The sequence below is a fragment of the Xenopus tropicalis genome, chromosome 5, assembly GCF_000004195.4.
Source record: "Xenopus tropicalis strain Nigerian chromosome 5, UCB_Xtro_10.0, whole genome shotgun sequence".
NCBI classification, from domain to species: Eukaryota; Metazoa; Chordata; class Amphibia; order Anura; family Pipidae; genus Xenopus; species Xenopus tropicalis.
The window spans coordinates 82,069,004-82,096,529 of NC_030681.2; the positions used below are offsets into that span (position 1 = coordinate 82,069,004).

At 37.2% G+C, this 27,526-nt stretch overlaps 1 protein-coding gene across 3 annotated transcripts in view; it reads left to right on the forward strand.

Moving 5' to 3' along the window:
• Window positions 1-27,526, forward strand: part of usp45 (ubiquitin specific peptidase 45) — a 76,070-nt gene that overhangs the window by 518 nt on the left and 48,026 nt on the right. Inside the window, exons 1-7 of one of the 3 annotated variants that reach the window (XM_031901671.1) lie at window positions 61-218; window positions 2,596-2,708; window positions 5,821-5,990; window positions 9,549-9,652; window positions 11,034-11,134; window positions 23,304-23,452; window positions 25,255-25,350. In XM_031901671.1, the coding sequence (XP_031757531.1) occupies window positions 2,606-2,708; window positions 5,821-5,990; window positions 9,549-9,652; window positions 11,034-11,134; window positions 23,304-23,452; window positions 25,255-25,350 (723 nt within the window). In that variant the 5' untranslated portion in view covers window positions 61-218; window positions 2,596-2,605. Of the gene's footprint in view, window positions 1-60; window positions 219-2,595; window positions 2,709-5,820; window positions 5,991-9,548; window positions 9,653-11,033; window positions 11,135-23,303; window positions 23,453-25,254; window positions 25,351-27,526 lie in introns of those variants that run through there. The other 2 variants (NM_001375267.1, XM_031901670.1) reach the window with 2 other exon arrangements.

The following is a 27,526-nucleotide window of genomic DNA, read 5'->3' on the forward strand; positions in this document are numbered from 1 at the left end:
TATTTCGAACAGTGAGACCAGTCGGCTTCCGTAGCCCTGTGTGTTGGTATAGCTGTTAGCACGTCCCATAACCACGTGGGTCAGAAAGCTAATACAGTACGTGCAGAATGCACAAGTTTATTTCAGGGCCGAACTACTAGGGTTATTACATTTCTACTTCGTATTAGCAGCTCTGAGACCTGCGTTTTCCTACAGTACTGTTGGGCTGGACATAACAGGTAAGAGAAGAGTGGAACCTAGAATCCAATTCCGCTCACAGTATCATCCTAGTGAGTCTTGCTGTGCATTCTGCATTACTTTGCTCTGTCACTGCAGAAAAGCACACTGCTATATTTCGTTCTAGTCAGAGTTTGGGGTAAAAAACATGAGGAGCCCATATCAATTCAATGCCTCATTTAGAAATGTGCATTGGCACCTGCTTATTGTCAGACACATTCATGTTTAGAGATAGATCTGCTCTTATCAATACTGGGTTATGAGTTGGAGTACTGAAAGAATGCCATTTAAAACCTAAATCAGATATAGAGTAAAAACATGGTCAGACAAAATTTTTTAGAGACTATTAATCAAAATCTAAGAACACCAAATGGATTGGTATTGAAACTTCAGATGTATCTGTGGCTTGTTGTTACTGGTGAATACTGATAATTACAGGATTATTAGGGCTGTGGCACACGGGGAGATTAGTCGCCCACGATGGCACACGCTGCGCAGGCGATTTCGGCAAATCGCAGAAAATGCCTTGCGGGGCAACTTCGGTGATTTGCCGAATTCGCCTGCGCAGCATGTGCCATCCCACTGGCGACTTACATTTTCGCCAGTGGGATGGTAGTTCGGGGAGATTAGTCGCCTGTGACAAGGGAGATTTGTTGCGGGCGACTAATCTCCCCGTGTGCCAGAGCCCTTAAGAGGCCTCTTATTTAATTTGGTATTTATATAGTGCTGACACAGTACACAGTTCTTTGTAGAGACTATATACCATTCCCTGTGCAATTGATCTTTCAGTCCAAACTTTTCCTTGGAGCTCAACAAACAAGCAAATCCTTGCCCGATTTGGCTGTACAGTATGAAAAATGGCTTCTAAACATAACTAATGTAGTGTGTATTTCCTTTCTGTAACAACTTCTCTTCAAGTACAAAAAATGTTAGAGATAAATAAAATGTAAACATAGTCTATTAAACAGCTGATTTTGACAGGCTCTTACGCCACACCCAAAAAAAGCCCAAGCTCCAAATATGTATGACTTTACGGAGATTCATAAATGCATTTTCAAAAGCATGCCATCATAAACAAACATTCTTTAGTCAAGGCCAAAACATAGCACCAAAAGCAATATTTTGTCAAGGTAGACATCCCACTCATATTAAAACATTACAAGGTAGCTTGTTAAAAATAATTACCGTAACTTTCACTAATGTTTTGCTAAAAACTATGCAGCACTTTGTCTTCCACATTATATCAGATAGCTTCAAGAAGGGATTGGATGACTTTTTAGCAAGTAATACAATACAGGGTTATTGAAAATAGCTCTTAGTACACGTTGATCCAGGGACTGGTCTAATTGCCATCTTGGTGTAAGGAAGGAATTTATTCCCCCTTTAAGGCTAATTGGAGAGGCTTCACAAGGAATTTATTTTTGCCCTTCTCTGGATCAGCTAACAGTCAGATTTTATACAATCAAGTTTGAACTTGTCGGACAGGTCTTTTTTTTCAACCTAGGTTGCTATGTGAGTTACTATGTTACCTGCTCTTTGGGCAAATTTTAGAATATAATAGCCAGGAAATGTCCAAGAACGTAATACCACATATTCATAGGATTCAAAAACATGGTGCTTTTAGGGACCTCAGAATATTAAAAGCGTAGTATATCTTCTTCTCCACTTCAACAATTCTGTGGAAGTTGGAGGTATAAACCTCTCAGAAGAGGAGAAGCTTGTTAGATGTGGACAGTATGGGGAAACACATATTTTGTTCCTTGAAACTGGGAAATATAGGTGTTTTGGAAAAATATTATCCTTGGTCAAATTGAACCATTCTCTGGAGAGCTACGCATTGACTCTTGTTGCATTTCATTTGATGCCTGGCCTTTTTTAATTAAAAATAAAACTATTTTCCAGGAGATAAACTGTCCCAGGGAGAACAAAAAAGGATAGTGGAAGAAGGGCAGATCAGCATTTGCCCAAATTAAAACAGATCTGTTATCAGAGTTAAAGGGCTAATATGTATCCTATACCTGTCTGGTATCTTTTTTTGGAGCAACAGGCCTTTTTCATATATGTGCACAGAGATAACCCTGTAGCAGAAGTTTAATTTAGTGTAACTCAATAAAACACCATTCAGTTTGGAATAGCAACTTTGGTGTTACCAGCTAAAACTGACCTTGCTAGATAGATAGTAACAGATGTTGGGGCAAGCATATTCCGCTACTTTATGTGCAAAACAGAAAACTTTATGATTTTAATTTATGCTTCTGCATCAAGTAGCTTACCTAACGTGTCGGCATACTGAGTGGGTATGCAATCACTAATGATGCTTATATATAATGTTTGTGATCTTTAGTATAGTTAATTTCTGCTCCTGTTTGCCTTTTTAAGGAAATAGCAGATGAGGGTTAAAGAGCCATCAGAGTGGGGAGCTCAAGAGAAGACAAAAAGAACTAAGAGAACAAATCTCTCTTTAGAAGAAGATTCCTCTGATGATATTGCTGGTAAGATTGACAAAGACTAAGAAATCTGCATGCATTAGAATCACTCAGCATTGAAAATGAACATTTTTTATTAATCTTTAAGCCAAAAATAATCATTTGTGTTTTGCTTTCAAAGTTGATTTCACAGCTGGCTGATAAATAGCTGCTCACTGACTGACCGGGTTATTGCCCAGGTGCAAATTTGCTCAGTTTAGATCAGGGGTCCTCAGACAGGTAGTAGCCAGGGGTGAGGTCGCAGCAGGGGCCGTAGTTTGAGGACTAACTAACAACAGTCTGAGGGACCATGAACTGTCCCTCTGTTTAAAAAGTCTGAGGATTCTTTGTTGGACCAAACACAAGTGTTTGGGGAGGACCCTTGTGTCTGTTTTTTTGTTTCTTTTCCCCCCAAATGTTGCCTTCTAGTTTTTACTCAGTGTAGCCTGTACGATCTGCTAAACAGCTAAAGACAGTCTGTGCCAACAAAGCAATAACTGGAACTAGGAAGGGAAGTTTGAAAACAAACTTCATGTTGGTTTGAAAAACGTGAAGTCACTGAATGAAATCTGATCTGTTGTTGGCTCCGCCCACATGTCTAACCTTGGACCACAGTTATATAGTAAAAACCACTGTGCAAAGTTTGGGGACCTTGGTTTTAATAGTGTCTGAATGGCAGCAATTTAAATTTCCCCACTGAAAGTCAACATGTGACATCTGATTGGTGGTTAGTGGCTCCTCCCACGTTTTCTAACCTGAAACTGCAGTTACCCAGTGACTAACTCTGCAAAGTTTAGGGACCCTAGGATTAATAGTTAAAGAACGGCAGCAGTTTAAATTTAAACCAATAAAAGTCAATAGGTAAATTGTTATTGGCTGTTAGTGGCCCAAAGGACTTTTCCTATTTTTGAACTGCAGTCCCCCAGTGACCAACTTTGCAAAGTTTGGGGACTCAGGCATAAAAATTGTGGGACTGACAGCATTTTACACTTTACCATTGAAAGTAAATAGGTGAAATGTAATTGGATGTTGGTGGCTCCGCCCACTTTTCTACCTTTGACCGTCAAATACCCAGGGCCGGATTTCTGATTGGGGCGTCCCCTTGTTGCCCCCTATGGCTGCCCGCCCACTTCAACCATGCATGCGCGGGCAAAATTTTCCTGTGCGGCAGGCCGGCATGCCGTCCCTAAATTTCTGCCGCCCTAAACCCAAGCCTTTGTGGCCTCGCCACAGATCCGGGCCTGACAATACCCAGTGACTTACTTTGCAAAGTTTAATAACCCTGGAATTAATACTTAAATAATGGTATCAATTTAAATATATACAAATGAAATTTAATGGGTGAAAATGGATTGGCTCTTGGTGGCTCCGCCCACTTTTTCTAACCCTGAATACGTAGTCATAACATAAACAGTGTGAGAAAGGCAGCATTTTAAATTGAAACCAAAAAAATTAAATGGGTGAAATTTGATTGGCTGTTGTTGGTCCCTCCCACTTTGGGTAATCTAACAAATATCACTGTTTCATTCGGGGTGACCCCATGATTATGTTATTCAAGTTTGGGGGATGTAAGCGTTGCAGCAGTTTGAAAATCTTCCCTGTCAAAGTCAATGGGAAATTTGGGGTGTTCAGAGTGGCACCACAAAAAGACGGGGGGCGTGATCACTTAGAAAAGCACAAGCAACCTTCTCCGCTATAGGGCGAAGAAGAGTGGGGGGTTTGGGTGTTGTACCCCTAAAACTGTAGGAGGAGTAGCGTTTAGAAAATAGGGGGTGCTAAGAATAAGAAAAAGCGGAAGAAAGAACAGTATGTTGGGTTTTTCAACCCAACATAATAAAACCCCTGGTATTGAATACAAAGCAATAAATAAGATGACAATTGGCTAAATGACAGGGACACTCAGCGGTGTGTAGCAAACGTTCCCTCAGCAGTTGTGTAAGGTGTAATCAGGTTGTGTCATTAGTAGTCCCTGATGGTCAAAGGTAGAGCAATGCACCTAAGCTAGGGCTCATCAGCTGAATAGAATTTCAAAACTTTTTGTAAAACATAGAATATATTTAAACCTGCAGCCAGTAATGATGCCCCCGCCCCATTAAATAAAAGTTCCCTCTCCCAAAGCAGCAGTAGAGCCCTCTGTCCTACTGGGCAAGGAGATGCCTAGCAATCGTTAGAGGCACTGGTAGCTCATTTACATATCATTTATGGTGGTAGAGTCCATTAGAAACAGAGAAATATGTTCATTTATGCTTTGATTAAGAAACCCAAGGAACACACAGGGGTAATATTGATGACACCCCCCCACCCCCCCCCCAAATTAAGTAAGATCTTAATCTTTCAGCATTCTTGACTTTTTTCAAAATCCAATTCAGCCGCTTATGCAAAATACAACCTGCTACATCTGCCCCACAGACAAGGGACCTCTATCTTTGTTTATTCACAACTCTAGGGGCCTATATAGGAAAAAGGCAAACTATTTATACACTTTATTAAACACACCAATAAATACAATTCACTAAATCAAAGCAACACTTATTGGGGCGTGACATAAGGCCTGCTTATTGAAAAGTTTCACAACTACCAGGAGTCCTTCATGCTCAAAAATAGGATAATAACATCCACAATCAAAAGGTGCTGTGTTCTGGCCTGCAGGAAAAAAAGTTCCACGAGTACAATTTGAACCCTCACCCGCACACCCTCAGCTCTCCAACAATCACTTACGCTCGGTGCACAATGCTCAGAGGGATCGGCACCCTCTCCACAGACTCCAAACGAACAAATGGCAACGGCACTCAAGAGCTTTAGACGGGACTTTGCCCATGAGATTCTTTATTGCGGAAAAAATGCAACGTTGCATTTTTTCCGCAATAAAGAATCTCATGGGCAAAGTCCCGTCTAAAGCTCTTGAGTGCCGCTGCCATTTGTTCGTTTGGAGTCTGCAGGAAAAAAAGGACAACATCAGCAGGAGCTAAAAAAACCTGCAGCTTGAGATTAACTCTTTATTAGCCTTTCCTTCTCCTTTAACATTCCATGTGATGTCCTGCAGTTTTATTGATATTGCAGTTCATAAATACATTGTTCTATTTTATTGTATGGGGAAACATGATTTGATTAGTGCTTTTATGGCTGTTATTGTTTGTAGGTCTAACTTGCCATCATGTGAGTCAAGCAGTAGATGTGAACCATGTTAAAAGAGCTGTCTCACAGGCTGTGTGGTCAGTATGCACAGAGTGTATGAAGGAGAGAAGGACACAAGATGGTGAATTAGTTGTCCCTGCAGAAGTCTGGCTCTGCCTTAAATGTGGCCATCAGGTAACACATAAAATACAGTTCTCTACAGTGTACAGATAACAATTTGGATTCTTGTAATGTAGACTTTTAACCAATCTACATTGTACTCTTGTATTTAATTTCAGTATTAAAAATAGTAAAGCTATATATTTGGAGAAAGTGTGCTAAATGTGAATAATATATTATGGCAATATAGTATAGCAACTTTTGTAGGTTTCCAGTGCTGTTCCTAAATCAACTGTAATATATGTTACATCTTTGGTGATCATAGTTATATAGATGCATTGTGTGTCTCAATATGTACAATATAGAGCAGTATCCAAGTAACAGTAGCTTAAGCCAGTTTTTAACAAGCGTAATTGTTCTAAATTTCCAGTCATTTAATTCACCTTTGAGAAGTACAAAAGAGGAATTGCACACACTGCAGTAGCTATGTTTATTTTCTACACTTTGTAAATATGTTGCATTATCTAATCAAAATTGTATATCATAAATTGAAAACTTTGACATATTGTTGTAACCTGATGCAAGTTTCTTGGTAAGGGAGGTATTCTATTCCAACTAGTGAATAGTTTGCTGCTATTTTTATTTCACTTTGTTGACCTTGAACCTACTGTAAATAAATAGGAGGTAGAGCAGGTATCTGTCTTTCTTTTGCAGGAGTCTCAGTTTTTACCAAGCCTACCACAAGGTTATTTACTGATTAGATGTAACTGGCTATGTACTAGGAAAGACTCATTCGTATGTAAAAGCATTTTCCTAGTAATTTGTATTTTTATATCTAGGGTGTTATCTAGGATCCAAAATTACAATTACCCTTTTTTTTGTATGTGTGAGACATAGTAAACTAGTGAAGAGCAAAAATTTCTACCCATAAAAATGGGTGGTAAAAAAAGTTGGAGTTGGAGTGATGACACGGGGGGTGTCATCAGCAAAACTATCAGCAGAACAATGGGCAGGTAACAAGATAGCAGCTGCCTGACACCTTAGCTATCTGAACTAATAGTGCCTCCATGGGCACTGCTGGTACTGTCCTAAATTTAAACATGGTAAATGGTAAACAGGCAAAACTGCCTCCCAGTAATTTAGGTTGAGTTCAGGCATTTCTCTCCAGCTAAAATACACTGTCCCCTAACTTCCCCATGTGCCATTAGCCTCACTTAGCTTGTACAATAACAGCGATATAGATATATTCACACAGTATGCTCATGTAAGTAATAGTAAATTGACTTCATTGAACAATAATTCCATATCCTATATACATTATATAGTGAGTGGCACCACAAATACATTAAGTACAGTGAGAAGCAATGGGAACTTCAGCCTCAAATACATTAAAGAATACGTAAAAGAATAGTTAATCTTTAAAATTACTTTGGCTCAAAGAGGTGCCTACTGTGCATGCCTGATTAATTTTAATTGGAGCAGAGGCAGTTAACATCCACAGTAGGCACTTCTTTGAGGTCTTCATAGTCTGAGAGAGAAGGAATGCTCAGAAAGCAAAAGAGGTTGGATCTTCATGCTAGACAAAGAAGTAACTAAAAGAACTGCTGTTCAGCTGCTTGTAATAGTGAAACAAAGTAAAAAGGCATGCAGAAGAAAGGTGTGTTATTAGGGTATTTTAGTCTGAGGACTGGTTAGAGTAATTTTAGGGGATTTAAAAAAAAAAAAAAAAAAATATATATATATATGGCTTATTTATCCTTGAAATAGAGTAAGAGTATTAGCCCCAAATACATTAAATATAATGAGAGGCAATGCTTTCTGACACTCTAGACCACTCTAGCATTGTAGGAATCAAATGAATGCAGAAATTGTTTGCGCTGCTAAACCTCAGTTGCCTAGTGGTTGACATGAGAATAGCATATATATACAGTGGTGTGAAAAACTATTTGCCCCCTTCCTGATTTCTTATTCTTTTGCATGTTTGTCACACTTAAATTTTTCTGCTCATCAAAAACCGTTAACTATTAGTCAAAGATAACATAATTGAACACAAAATGCAGTTTTTAAATGAAGGTTTACGTTATTAAGGGAGAAAAAAAACTCCAAATCTACATGGCCCTGTGTGAAAAAGTGATTGCCCCCCTTGTTAAAAAATAACTTAAATGTGGTTTATCAAACCTGAGTTCAATTTCTGTAGTCACCCCCAGGCCTGATTACTGCCACACCTGTTTCAATCAAGAAATCACTTAAATAGGAGCTACCTGACACAGAGAAGTAGACCAAAAGCACCTCAAAAGCTAGACATCATGCCAAGATCCAAAGAAATTCAGGAACAAATGAGAACAAAAGTAATTGAGATCTATCAGTCTGGTAAAGGTTATAAAGCCATTTCTAAAGCTTTGGGACTCCAGCGAACCACAGTGAGAGCCATTATCCACAAATGGCAAAAACATGGAACAGTGGTGAACCTTCCCAGGAGTGGCCGGCCGACCAAAATTACCCCAAGAGCGCAGAGACAACTCATCCGAGAGGCCACAAAAGACCCGAGGACAACATCTAAAGAACTGCAGGCCTCACTTGCCTCAATTAAGGTCAGTGTTCACGACTCCACCATAAGAAAGAGACTTGGCAAAAACGGCCTGCATGGCAGATTTACAAGGCGCAAACCACTTTTAAGCAAAAAGAACATTAAGGCTCGTCTCAATTTTGCTAAAAAACATCTCAATGATTGCCAAGACTTTTGGGAAAATACCTTGTGGACCGACGAGACAAAAGTTGAACTTTTTGGAAGGTGCGTGTCCCGTTACATCTGGTGTAAAAGTAACACAGCATTTCAGAAAAAGAACATCATACCAACAGTAAAATATGGTGGTGGTAGTGTGATGGTCTGGGGTTGTTTTGCTGCTTCAGGACCTGGAAGGCTTGCTGTGATAGATGGAACCATGAATTCTACTGTCTACCAAAAAATCCTGAAGGAGAATGTCCGGCCATCTGTTCGTCAACTCAAGCTGAAGCGGTCCTGGGTGCTGCAGCAGGACAATGACCCAAAACACACCAGCAAGTCCACCTCTGAATGGCTGAAGAAAAACAAAATGAAGAATTTGGAGTGGCCTAGTCAAAGTCCTGACTTGAATCCTATTGAGATGTTGTGGCATGACCTTAAAAAGGCGGTTCATGCTAGAAAACCCTCAAATAAAGCTGAATTACAACAATTCTGCAAAGATGAGTGGGCCAAAATTCCTCCAGAGCGCTGTAAAAGACTCGTTGCAAGTTATCGCAAACGCTTGATTGCAGTTATTGCTGCTAAGGGTGGCCCAACCAGTTATTAGGTTCAGGGGGCAATTACTTTTTCACACAGGGCCATGTAGGTTTGGATTTTTTTTCTCCCTAAATAATAAAAACCCTCATTTAAAAACTGCATTTTGTGTTTACTTGTGTTATCTTTGACTAATAGTTAAATGTGTTTGATGATCAGAAACATTTTGTGTGACAAACATGCAAAAGAATAAGAAATCAGGAAGGGGGCAAATAGTTTTTCACACCACTGTATATAATATATATTAAAATCTTGGACAATCATGAGTTTTTATTTTTGTATTTCTAATTTATCTGTTACTACTGTTTTATGTTTAGGGCTGTGGAGCCAATTCTGAATGCCAGCATTCTCTAAAACACTTTGAGGCTCTCCACACAGAGCCTCACTGCATTGCAATCAATCTCAGCACATGGCTGACTTGGTAAGTAGGTGCTTGCTAATTTATTTTATCTTGCTGAACTGGATATTGCTCTCATTGCTAAACAGGTGCTTTAGTCAGGAATTTACTTGGAGCAGTTTTTAAACTTTTTAAAACAATTACCTGACAAACACTTGGGTCATTTACTTACCACAAACACAACATACAAAATGCACTTCTGCATGCATTTGGCATGTTTTTTTACGCTTAATGCAGGGTTATATGGCAGAATTCCAATGTAGTTGCAGTTGACTGGGGTAGATGCCATTTTGATACAATTGCATCTAGTGCACCAAGATTAATGCACTTTCGCTTGCACTTCAATGAGAATCAGTCCAGGTAACATCAAATCTGGCATTCAGAATGAGAGTGACATGTGCACATGATTCTTTTGATGCATGGGTGCTGCACCTATTGATGCAGGCTGCTGTGGACTAACACCTGATTTGGAAGTGATGGTAGCCCCCAGTGTTCTCCTTCATCAAAAAGAACAGGAGAAAGGTAGTAGCGTCTATAGAGTGCAGATATACAACTTCATTGTGGTAACTAATTTGCGCCTTATATATCAGGCTGATGATTATTGTGCATAATAGTCTTGGGTGGAGGGGGCATGGTACCATTATATTCCAGTGGTGACTGTAATTATATGGAATAACCTGCCATGTAAACCATTTGCTTCCCAGTATACCATTTCTGGTTCCTGTTGTACACACTTTGCCTTCCAACCTCAAACAGTGCATCTGTTCACTTTTCCTTCTCCTTATGACTTCTTTTTTATCTATCTCTCTCTCTTTTGAAGGGCCCCTGTGAGCATGACAACAAGCAGCATGGGCAAATTGTTCACAAAAATTGTATTCTGAAAATGGACTTGCATGTTTTTGGGCAATAATTTTAAAATTAAAATCATTTGAGCTGTCATGTCTTGTTGATTGCTGATAGCCAAGTCTTTGATCAACATTTGGCTTATAAGTGAGTTAGACCACTGTTGAAGGTGACTGACATATAAGTGGACTGAGGGTGATTTTTATATCACCAATTTGTACAAAACTACTTTTAAGTATAGTTAAAGTATTCAAAAGAAAATATGACCTATATCAAGTACACATGTTACTTTACAAATAAGTTTCCTTTTTGATTGGTGAGTTTTATAATAGTTATTGAAACTTTCTGAGCAATTTTAATTTGAAAGATGATAAATGGCCATGCGCTGGTTTACTGTGGCAAATCAGAACTGTAAAAAAAAAAATAGTAAAAAAGTATTATTTGGAGGTCCAAAAAATACCAGTGATCCTTCTACCCCAAATCCCTAATGGTTAGATGTAATGTAAATCACTGTAAAAAATACTTGTGATAGTATTTATAATAAAATGTGTGTGTTTTTCAGGTGTTACAAATGTGATGAAGAACTGTTAACCCACTGCAACAAAAAGGTGCTGGCACAGATGGTTGACTTTCTCCAAAAGCATTCAACTCGTTCTGCAAAAGGTAGATGTTGCATAAAGTTAGTGGTGTTATGGTGCATGAGATCTACATTTAAATCTACAGGTTAAGGCTGGTATAGGTGAAGGTGAAATTACTCGAGTGTTTTGATATATTGGGGCAGATTACCAAAATGAGACATTAGAACCCAAAAAAATTAACCCAATTTATCTGCATTCTTATGGGATTTTTAGAAGTGTATTTATCAAATGGTAAACTCTAATTTGCACACATTGATAAATACGCCACTAAAAATCCCATAGGAGTAAATTAAGAGTGGGTGAGGTTTTCTGTGGTGAGCTTTAATTTAACACTTTAATAAATCTGCCTCTTAAACTCTGGTGAAGATTTTATTACATATGTAGATACAAATGAAATTAAAATATCTATAGGTGACTTTTGTATAGATAAAAAAAATTACCTTGCATAGTAACATGATGTCATTAGGGATCATTTATGTCTACAAGTTCAGTTGCGGTTCCTGCAATTTCCCCACCGTAAGTTGCGGATAAAACCAGTTTTATTACAGGTACTTGTGTCAAAATGTGCTTTTTGCAGTTCTATATAGTTTCTGACTTCCATTCTGAATTTAGCACTGCCACACCTATTGACACTGGGAAACCCTAGTTCTTTGTGCCGTGCAGCAATACTGGAAATGATGCCAGGCGAACTTCTGGGTATTGAGTCTGATTTGCGATGAAATGTGCATGTAGTTGCAGTAATTTTGGTGAATCACACACAATTGTGGTAGGCGCAATGCAGTTCTGGAAAATTCTGGAAAAAAAACCCCACTGCAATTGCAAATATTTTTGCCTGCTTTTCCTAAAAAATGTCTCTTTGGATTCACCTTCCGTGCATAGCAAATTCCAGTTAGTTTGTATCTCCTATAGCCAGCCACTAATCTCTGGGAGGTTAATAAATCAATTTTTGAGTTTGAGGGAAAAAATTAAGTCTTGTTAAAAAAAAAGAATGCAACGAAGGGCTGAACTACACAGGAAATTTTAATCGGCCTTAATCTTACCCATACAGTATTGTCATGAAAGAGCAATACATTTTTGTGGGATGCTGCAAAATCGGATCCCCCCCAGCTGTAATGCAAATTCATTCAGATAAAGTCAGATGATATGTTTTGTTCCTGCATTTGCATAAGACAGTACATTTTTTTCTATAAGAAAAAAAGTCTTTGCTATCATACACCATCAGATTTTATCATGTCAGATATATAATGCAGTTTTTCCTTCTGACAGGTGTGTCATGTTGGATGGCAAAGCTTTCATGTAGTTTGCACATCACATTTTTCTCAGTCCCATTATATTTTGACCCATTTGACTATATCCAGCTTGTAGGATGCAATCTGTTGTTTAGACACCATCCTATAAAATCTCCTCAAAACATGCATCACTTTTCTTGGGCACGTGTGTTTTTTATTCTCAAGTACTGGGTTATTTAAACAGACAGAATACTTGCAGGCGAAAAGTCACCCACAACGGAAAATTACCTGGTTCCCTTAGGTTTCAATGAGGTTGAAAATGACAGACTTTTTAATAAACTGAGAAAAAAAATTGGAATTGTCTCAGACAAGTCTGACTTCTATAGAAACATGGCAGCTTTTAATTGCAGAGTTTTCCATTCCTTTTTTCATTGTTTCACTACATTACACTAGAAAGGAGCCCAAATAATAATATTTTTTTGTCCATTAGGCATTCAAGGAAGCATTTTAGTATGTATATAGTATTTTAACAGTTTTTAAGATGCATCATACAAGTAATGAGAGGTCTGAGGAAATGCTGAGAACTGGTTGTGAATATCTTTGTACAGGTAGATCAAGCAGGGGGTCAGTGTATGAAAAGCTTATATGTGATTATGAATACTCTTAGTGAGCACAGCCTCACTTTCCTATGCCTTTTCTCATAAAGTACTGTAACATACTATGCATAGGATCAGTCATCCATGTAGTAAGAAATGCTTAGCTTTGGCAAATTATTATTTTTCATTAAGATATATAATAAGAAGCCTTTTGTAAAACCTGTAAAAAATGTAAAATTCAAAAATAAAATTTACCTTATTATAACTCTTCTTCCTTAAATATTTAAGATGAATTTCACAATTTGTGAGATGATAAGAATATATGATTTTTTTCATTTAAGAAAACATTTACGTTGCTGCAATCTGTGTTTTTTTTAATTTTCTGCCATCATGTACAAATAATGTGGGAGCAGCAACCCTGCCGTTCACCCTGTCTCTGAAAGATTTGCCTTTATTTCAGCTGTAAAAATGTGCAAATTACATTATTGCCAGACGAATGGCTTCAGTAATTACATTAAGCGGCTGGGATGAAGCTAACGCTGGGTTCCCAAAAGAATGCTTGCAGCTGTAGGTGTCTCACAGCTGATCCTATGGGCAGTTGGATCTCACAATATGTACATACTGTTTCAGAGAGATGTAGCATGTTTGACACAGTGCTGTACAAAGAAAGATTGCTTTTCTAGAAAGAACCACCCGGGAAGTAACTGCAGAAGAGATTAGTAAGCTACTAGTATTTTCATGGCTTGGCAGGTGTAATTATAATCTTTTCTTTTCTGAATTTGCATTAAATTGTTTATATGTTAAGCAGGAACTCGTATAAAAATCATCATACTGAGAATCATGGATAAACCCCTCTTGTTCTGACCTATTTTTATTCAGTTACTACAATTAGCAAACTCTGGGTGAGGTTAATTTTCAGTGATATTTTCCATCTTTCTTCTGTTGCTGAACGCTGATGCACATTGCCTATGGTTTTGCAACCTTATGTACAGGTATGATAGCATATAAAATCAGGGGTCACAGAAGATTACTAGGTTGTGCTCACTGCACTGAAATTTTTTACTGGGTCTCTTCTGCCTGCAATGAAAATGGAACTAGGGGTTAAAATTGTAGGGGGGGGGGGCATGTCCCCCTAATGCCTATGAAATCAGGACTATGATAGATTAAGTATTTATTGTTATATCATCAAATTTTATTTTATAGAAGATAACATCATACCTAGGCATGCTCCTCCTAGGTATTTTCCGTCTTTGCAGTTTCTGCTGCTTTTGATGTGCCAAGTTAGAAGGGTCATCTTTGACTAGTATGATCTCATTGCCTTGGTAGATACATTATGTCTCTTAAGACCGTGCTGTTTTGTGCTCCTCCATTAAGAAACAATCAGCATATATTCCGTAGAAGCATTTATCAAACAGAAATATTTGGGGTGCTTTGTATGTGTTTAACATACTTTAGCCATTTACTGAAGTGCTAAAGATGCTTAATCCATAAATACATCACGGATCTAATTGAGAGTCATTTAATCACTAGTGTCAGAGTAGAGCTGCAAGGCTTTCAAATTGTCACAGAAGTGCTGGTGGTGACCCAGTTGTCCATTTTGTCAATTTAAACTTCAGTATGTTAGATGTTGTATTTTAGCTTTAGTGTTACTGTGGCAACATTTTGGTATTCATATGAGGCACAAAGTGAATAGTGTTACTTTTACAGAATCAATAACTACTTCAAATAAGAATCAAAACATTAAACAGAATACAAAGCATTTGCCTTTTTCTATTTTAGTTAAATGTGGAGGAACAAGTGAATGTTCCTCAAGGTAAATATTGTTCCTGGTATAGCAGAGATTTTTCTTTCCTGCCAGTTAGGTACTCAGGTAGGTTTATTGTATACTATTATGTGGCTTGAACTGAAGAACAGTTTTTAATTGGAATGTCTGAAGAGTTAGTAGTGCTGTATAATGCCACACAAGAAGAGGTTTCCTAATAAAAGAAATCTATTAACTGAGCTCTTATTATCTAGACCTTCAGCTGAAGAATCACAGAGGTGTGTTCAATGGCAAGAGCTTTGACCTTGAAGCAGAGGTTGCATATACAGTATGTTTAACAAAGACTACTAATAACAAAAAAAAGTAAATATGTTGCTGTGAAAAGATATGAGAATAAAGGATTTGGGTAAACAAAATGCACAGAAGACACAGTTTGTTTATTTTTCTCTAATTAAAAGCAGCCTATTGTCATCTTGTAAAACAATCACATGAAGAAGCCTGGTGTCATTGAAATATGGTCTTCTAAGTCATCCCAGCTCTTAAATGTTTAGCAAAGTAGGCTTGCTTTTTTGCAGAAACTAAGCATTGAAGTACACAGTATATGTGCATGTGTGCATAAACAATGTAAAGTGTACATTTTGTTAACAGTGTATCAGGCACTCATGTTTTTAAAGAAGAAGGAAAAATGTTAGGCACCCCCAGTGATTGTAATCACTAAGGCTGATGGCACACGAGGCGTAGGGCAGATATTTTCGGCAATCGGAAAAGCGCGCTTTCCGCTTGCCAAAATATCCGCCCTACGCTTCGTCTGCCATCAGCCTTACCTGAAACCCCTGACCGGTGCTCCTGTTAGGAGAAAACTGCACTGGCCAGGTGTTAATTCAGGCTAGAGATCCTCTTCCTTCCTTCATTCTCCTCTTGGACGGTGCAGTTTTCTCCTAACAGGAGCACCAGCTGGGGATTTCAGGTAAGCGATTACAATAACTGGGGGGTGCCTAACATTGTAGCAAACCCCCAACCCCCCCTTCCCCCCATGATTGTAACTTTCTCCTTTAAGTACAGAGAAATCAGCCTTTATTGGTACACTGCTCATACAAAGGTATATTCTCTTTTAGCCTGGTGTGCAGTCATTGATGTCTGTATAAAGTGGCATGCACTCTTTGTGTGTGTGCAGCAATAACTATGTATGATGCATTGCAATTTTGTCTTTTATGAAACTTGATCTGTCATTAATTACACACCATTCTCCACTCATTTACTTTAATTTTTCTTTTGTATTTTTGTATAAGCACAGCCCTAAGTTAGCTAAATGGCTATGCTGAAGGCTCTGTACGTGGTAATCACTTACTTACTTGGTGGGGGAACTTGGTGGTGGGGAACCATTTGTGATGCCTTGATAAAGATCCTCCTTGTAGGACCGAAACGTCGACTTACACCATTTTCTTGCCTTTTTCTTTCTGTTTTTTGGGTGAGTGTACTGTCTTTCAAACTCTCTCTCCCTCTCATAATATTATTATATTATTATGTTTATTAAATTTTATATGGATGTAGGTAATGGCCAACCTTAATTTTTTTATTTTTTGTTAATGTTTCACAATTATAACAAATGTTCCATCTGTTGTGTTATGACATACACTTTTTTAACGTTTTTATGTACTACAGGGTATTATTTATTTATTTTTTGCAAGAAGGAACAGTATCACCAAAAAATGAAAGTGTTTTAAAGTAACGTAGAAGATCATCTAGAAGTCAGTGGCAGATTTTCCTTCCCTGGAAGATCTTTCTTTGCTTCAAAACTTTAGAGGTTTTCAGATTATTGATTGGTTGGGAATTCTCAGAAGATCCACGCTCCTGGCTGAACCGAACCCGAATCCTTAAAAACATGTGACTTTTTGTCACATAAACAAGGAAGCGTGGCACTTTTTTAACCCTTCTGTGTCCTAATTAACATATGTTATATGATTCGGTTCAGTATTTGCCCGAATCCGAAAATAGTGGATTCGGTGCATCCCTAGAAATAAGAAACATAGTGAAAATACTGTCCACAAGGCTTTTAATATTGAGGGTAAGTGGGGCATAATTGAAAGGGTGCAAGCAAAAAGTATCGAGAAATGATATTGTCAAGTTTTTGAGTTAAAAAAAGTCATTGAATTAGTAAATTAACTATGCTTTTTTGTTTGTTTGTTTTGTAGTTTTGAATTATTTTGTTTAATGGGGACTGAAACATTGCTAATTGTGTGAACCTGCAACCTAACTATGAACTGAAATGCATTTACTGAGTTTCCCCTGCAGACATGGTCCACTGTGACAGTGCTGTCCATATTTGGTGGCCTTGCAAGGAGAGCCAGGTGGTGCTGCTGAGCATCGCACACTGAAGCGTGTTCAGATCTAAGGCTGACATTTGTCATCCTGTACTGCTGCAGGGAAGAGAAAAATCTGCTTTTCCATATGCTTTGAATTTCATTTTGCCTGCAGTTTTGTCCAGATGGCTTTTGAACATTGTTTACATTAAGATGCTCACCCAGATGTTTATGAACGCCGATGGAAAGAGCAAACAACTGTGATACTGTGATAGATTTATTCTATACATATTCCTTGCATTTATTTTGCTAGCTAAAAGCATGTTTTATTACAATAATTAATTTGAAATTCCTAAAGATAAATGTTATTTTGGTCTTAAGTAAATTAATCTATTTTTTAAAACTGATTTCCTTTTTCTCTGTAATAATAAAACAGTATCTTGTATTTGATCCAGCAGCTGCATGAATCCATATTTAAATTACAGATCCCTTATTGAGAAAACTCCTGAGTATTTTGGATAAAAGATCCTATACCTGTAAAATAATTTAAGTAATATTTATTCAAGGATGTTCTTATTGCATGTATTATGACATTTTTGTAGTTTGTAATGAATCGATCAAGTTTCAAGTTTTATTGTCATATACAGATAACAATGAAGCATCATTACCATCATTACCGTAATGAAATTCTTTTGGCCCATGTTCCCCCCAACTTTACATAGACAAAAAAAAAAAAATTACAAACATTAAATATAATAAAAGTGTACAATAAAGGTACAAGTATTTACAATAAAAAAATGCTATGAAGTATTTGAGATTATGCAGTGAGGATTTAAAGAACTAAAAATGACATTGCTTAAAGTGACATTGTGAAGAGTCCAGTAGTTGTGGTGAGTGTGTGTTGGTGTGTGCAGAATGTCAGCAGTTCAGAAGCCTGATGGCTGGTGGGTAGAAACCGTCTCTGTATCTGCCATTTCCATTACATATGTTAAAAAATTTGTAATTGAAGGTGTATTTTCCCCACTCAAAAAGTAGGTATTTACAGTACTTTTAAAAATATGAAAAACATGGAACATATAACTTTTGATATTGCTTTGCTCTACAGCAGTGATCCCCAACCAGTGGTTCGTGAGCAACATGTTGCTCCCCGACCCCTTGGATGTTGCTCCCAGTGGCCTTTAAAGAAGGTTCTTATTTTTCAATTCTTCCTTTGAGGCAAGCTTCGGGTGCATAAAAACCAGTTGTACTGCCAAACAAGGCCTCATTTAGGCCGCCAGTCCACATAGGGGCTACCTAATAGCCAATCACAGCCCTTATTTGGCACCATCATGAACTTTTTTCATGCTTGTGTTGCTCCCCAACTCTTTTAGTGTGGCTCACGGGTAAAAAATTTTGGGGATCCCTGCTCTACAGAAAGGGTAAATTTACTACAAACCTTAAAACATGGACCCTCTGGATAATTTTGAGCCTAATTATATGCCACATTTTTGGAGACATAAATCCATTGGAGAAACTTTAAATAAATTCATTTTTTTATATTTATAAAATGTAATGTATTTGCATGCATGTTTGAGACTATGCAGGGCTTTTTCCCAGGTAACACATGTACAGTGCTTTTTTTTGGATCACTACATCCTTTCTTGTCACCTCCTATAGTCTTAAAATATTTTATAATCATTTAAAGGGGACCTGTGACCCAGACATAAAAGCTGTATAATAAAAGTCCTCTTCGAATTAAACATAAAACCCAAATTTCTTTTTTTTATTAACCAATTCATACCCATAATAAAGGGATTTTAAAATCCCAGCTATCTATGCCTTAGGCATAGAGGTGGGGCAGACAATGACTTCAACTTTCCATTCAGCACCTAGATGTCACTGCACTTCTCATATACTCCCTTCTTCCTCACCATCTAATTGTGTAGCCAGTGCATGGACCTGGGTATCTGGTCCTCCATTCTATCACATAAACAAGCATGATGCAAAGCTTGCTTTACTAACGGTGTCCACAAAATGGCAGCTGCCCCCTTGCTGTGATTGTGTAATTCCAAGACTAAAAATTACAAGATTTATGGATGGAAATACATTTGGAATTGTTTTTTTAGGGTGACAGGTCCCCTTTAAAGGGACAGTAAACACCACTTTTTAATGAATAGGGCTTGGGCTGAATATACTTGTTGCCTTTTTTAATTAATAAATATCTATGGTTTCTGTTTCTGGAACTAAACAAAAATATGAAGCCAGTTTCACTTGAGTACTTCCTATCACTTCTGGTCCCAAAAAACTTTAAAGGAGGTGATAAAACTAATTACCTGTCCACTGACAAGCCCCTTAGACTTATGGCACATGGGTAGATTTGCTGCCAGTGGTTAAATCTGTATTACCGTGGGTGACAAATCTCATTGAAATGCTTTCCCACCAGCAATAAAGTAAATCGTTGGGAAAGCATTTTGGGGAGATTTGTTGCCCGCGGTAGCACAAATTTAACCGCAGCTGACAAATTTTCCAGTCTGCCATTAGCCTTATAATAAGCTGCTCAAAGGCTGCTGCTTTTAAAAGGGAAATGTTTGTTTGTTAGTTAATAGCTAGATAGAGAACTAGTTTAGAAAGACGGGAGGTAAATTCAGTAAAAATATTCCAACTTTCAAATAAGTGCTTTATAATGGCAAAAAATATGATTTTTTTTAAACAATAGGCAGAATGTAAATTGATGATTTTCTTAAATAATAATTTTTCACTTTGTAATTAAACTTTGTAGCAAAAATATATTTTAACATATATTTATGAGTTTTTGATGGATTTGAGAACCATATTATTCTGGAGCATCCCAGTGTCTGCCTTGTGATATTAGTATATGTTTTGCCTGTTTTTAAATCTCTGTATTTTGCATGTATTCACTAATTTCCTCCACAAATCATCACTCTTCTTGATACTAGAATAAAAGCACAATCGCATATAGTAAGAGAGCGACATACACCTTTTCATATGTCCTGCAGATGCAGTTCTGGCTTAATGAGTATGATCAATGTACTGGAAAGTTATTATGTGTGACTTGTCAGTCTCATTTTATTTCTCTTTAATTACGCATAGTCTTTAAAAAAAACATAACTATATGATTCTTTCAGGCTCATGTAGGGAAAGCATAAGATCTCCCCATGGAAAAGTCTTTTTACTGCCTGACCGAAAAAGAACCTTTGGCTAGAACATTCCATTATGTTAAATTGGGCTGTTTAATGTCACTAAAACATATTAAGACTTAAATTAGACTTTAGTCTTTTACTCATTATAGCAAATATATGAGCTCATATGTCAAAAATCCGATTTGCCAGATCACCATTTCCGGTGCTTATTAAGTCCATAACCTGTTTACCTTGATGTGCTGTGTTAATCAAAATTCTTTTTTAGTTCTTTGGATGTCAGTAAAACTTACATATTGTAATTTGATTTTCAGTTTCTTACAGAAACTTTTCACTGATATAGTTTCTCTAGGCTACAAGTTAATGATGCGCTATTAATAAATGCTCCTCACAAGAACAGTAGCATTAGTAAAGATAATACAGAACTGGTAGATTGTAGTTCTGACTCTTTGCTCCATGGCAGTGCTGTTTTTGAGTTTTTAAACTGTTGTTTTGGATCACAAAAGGCATAGCCATATATCAAATTGTCTGTATCTATCTAATTTTTATTTAAATAGGCTTTCTGTCTGCCTGTCTATCAAGCTGTCTTTCTATATGGATATGTACATTCACACACATATATTCACACACACATATATGTATGTATGTATGTATATATGTATATATCCACATTTTTTTGAAGGATAGAGTACAAAGAGTGGTTGTAAATGGAACATTTTCTAATTGGACCAGTGTGGTTAGTGGAGTACCGCAGGGGTCAGTCCTTGGGCCTTTGCTGTTTAACTTGTTTATTAATGACCTGGAGGTGGGCATAGACAGTACTGTTTCTATTTTTGCTGATGACACTAAATTGTGCAAAACTATAAGTTCCATGCAGGATGCTGCCGCTTTGCAGAGCGATTTGACAAAATTAGATAACTGGGCAGCAAACTGGAAAATGAGGTTCAATGTTGATAAGTGCAAAGTTATGCACTTTGGTAGAAATAATATAAACGCAAACTATCTACTGAATGGTAGTGTGTTGGGGGTATCCTTAATGGAGAAGGATCTAGGGGTTTTTGTTGATAACAAGTTGTCTAATGCCAGGCAGTGTCATTCTGTGGCTACTAAAGCAAATAAAGTGCTGTCTTGTATAAAAAAGGGCATTGACTCAAGGGATGAGAACATAATTTTGCCCCTTTATAGGTCCCTGGTAAGGCCTCACCTTGAGTATGCAGTGCAGTTTTGGGCTCCAGTCCTTAAGAAGGATATTAATGAGCTGGAGAAAGTGCAGAGACGTGCAACTAAACTGGTTAAGGGGATGGAAGATTTAAACTATGAGGTGAGACTGTCGAGGTTGGGGTTGTTTTCTCTGGAAAAGAGGCGCTTGCGAGGGGACATGATTACTCTGTACAAGTACATTAGAGGGGATTATAGGCAGTTGGGGGATGCTCTTTTTTCCCATAAAAACAATCAACGCACCAGAGGTCACCCCTATAGATTAGAGGAACAGAGCTTTCATTTGAAGCAGTGTAGGTGGTTTTTCACGGTGAGGGCAGTGAGGTTATGGAATGCCCTTCCTAGTGATGTGGTAATGGCAGATTCTGTTAATGCCTTTAAGAGGGGCCTGGATGAGTTCTTGATCAATCAGAATATCCAAGGCTATTGTGATACTAATATCTACAGTTAGTACTAGTGGTTGTATTTATAGTTTATGTATGTGAGTGTATAGATTGGTAGGTGTGGGTTAGGTGTGCTGGGTTTACTTGGATGGGTTGAACTTGATGGACACAGGTCTTTTTTCAACCCTATGTAACTATGTAACATTTTATTCTACACAATTCTGTCGCCGTTGGCAGTGCATCGGAATAAAATATCACTTGTCATCTGGGTCAACAGATGAAGTTTAGCATCCAGCTGTTAGATGTATTTAGCAAGCCAAATACTGGAAGGCATTTATCTACTTATTTGATTCCCTAGCTTCTAAACTCAGGTGTGTGTTTGTGTGTCCATGTGTTATGCCACTTGGAATCCAGCTACCAAATTTAATTCAAAACGGCCAAGTGAACATTTGAAAGAGTTTTTGCTATCTGTGTAAAGCTGTTCTTATAAAACAAGGTTCATCGGAATATGTAATAACAATGATTGAACGATCAGTTCTTTATTCCCATTTATGTCATAAATTATATCCACATGACCTGCAAACAAAAAAGTAAATAACTGCTGTAGCTGGATACCAAAAAAAAGGTATTCCATGTTTATATACAGTAAAAGGAGTACTGAGAAAAGCAAAATACACTTTGTTCAAAACTGATGATATTTTTAGATTTTCTTTAAGTTGAATATGCAAATTACGGCTCAGATTCAATTTGGTAGTATGACAAATTCTTTGTTGAGGATTTTGTATGTTATTTAAAGTGCCTGAACCGCTTATGTTTTTAGTTACACAGTTTTGGCATAAACAAATGAATTTGCTGGCATGAAAGCTGAATGACTTCTGGGGGAATGTAATAGTTTGTGTAAAATATACATTTTAATTATGTCATTTAACTGAAATTTTGGTAGTCATTGTCCAAATTTGGTGTGGAGTAATAACTTACCATCCTGACTATTAAGCCTCAGACCTTCTCCTTCTGTTTACAGTTCTCCCAGTGCTTTTGGGTTTGCCTAATGTCCACAGTTCTTGGCCCTCCTCCATCAGCCTTCCCCATTCCCCGATCAGCCTTTCAAATGCCTAATTTTTGGAGAATATTGATAAGTAATCAGAAAGCATTGATGGAGGATGTAGGAGGCCTTAAAACTAAGGGAGGAAGGCTAAAAGCAGTTAGAGGAGGCCTGATGGCTATGCGAGGAGGAATGTAGGAAGTGAGGCCATTTGAAAACTGTTGGTGCATGACTACTGATGCACATTCCTTTCTGTATGCCCTTGTGTTGACAAGTGATAAGTATGGTAGGCCTAGAGCAAAAACTCTGTGAACCATTAGAGGTGAATGGACATAAGATTTGATAGTAATTGTTCTACCATTTGTGGCTATTTTAAATGACAGTGTATAATTATAACCATATTAAACAGTATGGACAATTGTTTAGATACATTTTTCTAAATTCTATACATTTCATGAAATTGTTTTCAAAGCAACTGATAAGCTTGCATTTCCTTAGTGCTCAATATTTTTTTTGTTTTGTTTTAGGTTGCTCATCTAAAGTTATTGTATTGCATGAACAAAGGAGCAAAGCTTGTGAGACACAAAAAGGAAACTCTGTTTCTACTTGCGCTTCTGTACCAGTCAAGGGAATTAATAATTTGGGCAACACTTGCTTCTTTAATGCGGTCATGCAGGTAAAATACTTTGACTGTACATTTTGTATTGTTTTGTTTTTTGACTAGTTTTATGTTATTGTATGATCTTTATTATAGAGGCAGTATACACCTTTTAAATATTATTTCAAAAAATAGTGTTGGTGCCTGTTTAGTTAATTAGGAAATATGTCACATTCTACTTCTGATTCAAGCCCAATCCAAATAAATCATTGTGCCAGTAAGAACATCACTGTATAATGTACTGTTTCTTATGACAACACTGTACAAAGGCTACAGCTAAGGGAAGACAGAGCTGCTGAGTAGATTTGGGCGATTTGCTTGATTTTGGTTGTAAGAACCAGAAATAGAATAGGACTTTACCTTCAATATCAGATTTTGCAATGTGAAGTAAAATAAATACAAAAAATACATATTTAGTATCTACTAAAACAATAGGCAAAAATATGTTCAGCACAGGTCTTGTTTATTGAACTAATATAGCAAAAAAGGGTATACTTCCCCTTTAAATGTTGCTGTTTTGAATTGTCCTGCACTGTTCCAGCAGGACTTTCACAGAAGAGGCAATTTAACATAATTTTGATGCTGGTCACATTGGTTCACATTATTGTAACTGTAGAAGACCATTTAGACCAGTCTTACTTGTAATGCTTACATGCAATTCTAGTGGTAAGTCATTCCTTGCTCTCCTTTAAATGTCTGTTTTTACCCAAAATTTGTGTATTAGACTAAGGGATCTAAACACTTTTTTCTAAATATGGCCATGTACACACATTTAAGTATGAAACATTAACTGTGTGTGTGTGTGTGTATAGCGGCCTGCAGATCTCAGCTGGTATCCACGTTTTATGGATATCTGTCAGTTCGGCAATCAAACTGTTTTGAAATGTCTGCTCCTGATATAACATCAGGAGCAGAAGAGGAGCTTCAGCTTCTTTTCACTTTCTGCACTTTCCATCCATTCAGCCTGTGGGCCAGTTGGTCTGAGAGCTTCTGGATCAACTTGTGGTTTTGCCTTAAAATACTTTTATGTAAACAGTTATGTTTACACCTGTTTTATATTTAGCCCTAATTCTAATTTCAGCAAAAATGGTTTCAATTGGTGATGCATGGCCCAGTTCCATGACAAGCATGGGGGACCACTGTCTAAAATATAGAAAACCCTTGCACTGCAAAGATGGCAGTTAACTATTGGTAGAACTGGTGCAACATTGTCATTTTAACATCATCATGCTTAGTTATAAAGCTGTTTGATGAATTCTGACATATATGTAGAAGAGATTAAAATGCTCATGTAATAAGGGTGTAGAATTTTTTTTAAAAAAAAAGCCCGCTTTTTATACAGTATTTGACACCACCAAATACTCCAGAAAATGTTGGTTGCCTATGATTGCACCCTTGATTTTAATGTGATTAGTTAGGTCTGCGGTGTTGTAATGCAATGTTGTTTTTTTCAGTTGGCATTTAAAAATGTACAACTTTATAGGTACCATGATTTTATTTGTAATTCATTATTTACAAGACTGGTGTATACGGTGTTAATTGTTACTTAGAGCCTGTGATGGAACTTGTTGAAATACTCCATTTAGTTTATTGCATTTATTCAGTTACAGGAGCAAGATATTTTATAAACCTTTCTAAATATGGCCATGTGGCATGAAAACAAACATATACACCCAAGGTGTGTTTATTCCAGTTTCCACAATGATGTTTCCAAAATGTTTACCTAGCGCAATTTTGTTAACTTTATCCAGTACATTCTTTCTTAAACCCATTTATGAAAAAATCCCAACAGTTTATGTTTCATATGTTTTAAATTCCAGAATTTAGCTCAAACGCACATGTTAAGTGACACTCTGAATGAAATGAAGGAAAAAGGTACAAAGCTCAAGATCAATAGTAGTGAAGATGTGCACCTGGTAAGTGTGCCTTGTCCTTTATACCAATGTATATCCTGCCTTGTAAATTGAACTTTAAACAGTAGTTCTAGACACAATTTTTGCCATGCTTCTCAGAGTTCCACTAAAGTAATGCTGTGTAGAGTACCTCTAGATCCCAATTTGGTATACATGAATTAAGAGAAACACTGAAATATCCTGTGGTTGACGTGTAGAAACTGTGGTTCAGTTCCAAAAGGTAATGATGTTGAAATGATATTAGCCTAAATAGAGTGGTCAAATTTTGGACATCCTCAGTAAAAGGAACTAGTATATTGGTCAAGATATTATACATCATAATGAAATTGTAGATGCAAATAGCAAAACCTGACTACAGGCAAAGTTGGTCAGAAACTTCATAAATAATTTATTTCAGAAGCAAGTAAAAAAGGACTTGATTATTTGCCCCATCCTATGCCAATATGCATGGTATGGTGGGAAATAAAGTAAGCTTTATCTGAAAAGTCTATGTGAATATAGCCATAAACACTCACAGAAAAGATGCACTGAGTTTTCTACACAAAAAGAGACAATAAATCCTGTGTTTCTTTTGATAAATATGTTCTTTGTTATCAGACTTCCTCTCCTTCAGGGCTCCTTCAGTGTAGGGGCAGGAGTCTGCTCTCTCCTCTCCCCCTCCATTCGTTTACACCCTCTCCCAAAAGAATTCACTCCCCCTCCCATCAGAATGTGTGATTTGAGCTACCAGCAGCTAGAGCTGCAGCACAGAAGCTACTGAGACCAAGATAAAATGGTAACTGCTACCTTAAGCAAACAGAGGGAGCTTATAGGGCTGTTTACTCAGATATGGTAAAGCATTCTGCAGAATACATATAGTGTTCTAGGTGACACTGATGTGGCTAATTTATTGGCAGTGAAATGCTTTAAAGGAGAAGGAAATGTAAAAACTCAGTAAGCTTTGTAAATACAGCCATAAGCACTCACAGAAAAGCTGCAGTGAGTCCTCTATCAAAAGAAACAGGATTTCTTGTCTCCTTTTTTGTAAACATGTTCTTAGGGTATCTGACTTCCTCTCTCAGAAAAATCCTTCATTCCCTGGGCCAGTATCTGTGCAGTTCCCTTTTCTCTCCCCTCTCCTGCCCCCCGTCCCATAAGAATTCATAAAACTCACTCCCCATACATTTAGGAATGTATGGTCTGAGCTATTACGGCTACAATGCAAGTAGGATGCTATGAAGACCAAGCTAAAATGGCAGCAGCAATCTTAAACAGAGAAAGCTTCTAGGGCTCTTTACTCAGGTATAGTTAAGCTTTCTGAAGAATAAATATAGCATTCTAGGTGGTACTAATGTGGCAAATCTATTGGCAGTAAAATGCCAAAATGACTTTCCTTCTCTTCTAAAGGACATGTCAACCCCAAAAATATTTATATAAAAGAAAACATAATTCTAAGCAATTTTGCCGTATACATGCGTTACATATTTGTAATGGTTTCTGAGTTATTTGATTATATAATTACTATTAAAATCAGTGTTTGTCATTTTCTATTCTCTGCGCTGGTGGCTCTGGCACTTGAACCAATGTAACACAAGGAAGCAGATTGACAGACCTGTCTTGCTGGAGGAAATGCTGCTTTCAATAGCAATTACATTTACAAATAACTTTTAAAGCACTAATAATGTTTAATTAATTGATTTGTTTTCCAGAATGTATGATATTTACTAAAAAAAAAGTTGCAGGGAAAAGTCACAAAAAAACTTAAACTTTTTTGAATTGTTGCTGTGACAGTGGAAACGTCTGTATTTTCATACAAAACCCAGCAAAATTTCAAGACAAAAAAAAGAACTTCAAGGAAAGGGAGGGGGGACCTTTGCCATTGACTTCTACATGAACTCAAGCATAGAAAAGGACTAATTTATTCTGAGCATTTAAAAATAGCAATGTCACATTTTGTAGAACTATATGACCCAAGATAGGAAAAAAATACTCAAATTCTGAGGTCCCTTAATGCATTCTTAAGTTTAGTGCTCAATTTTGATCAAATGAATTGGTAATAAATATATTTCTGTACAGAATGGACAACAGCCACACAGCAGTCTCATTAATTAAAAGATTGTATTGGTATGAATATATTATCCAGATTGCTCGGGGTCTGGGGTTTTCCAGATAAGGGATCTTTCTGTGATTTGGATCTCTA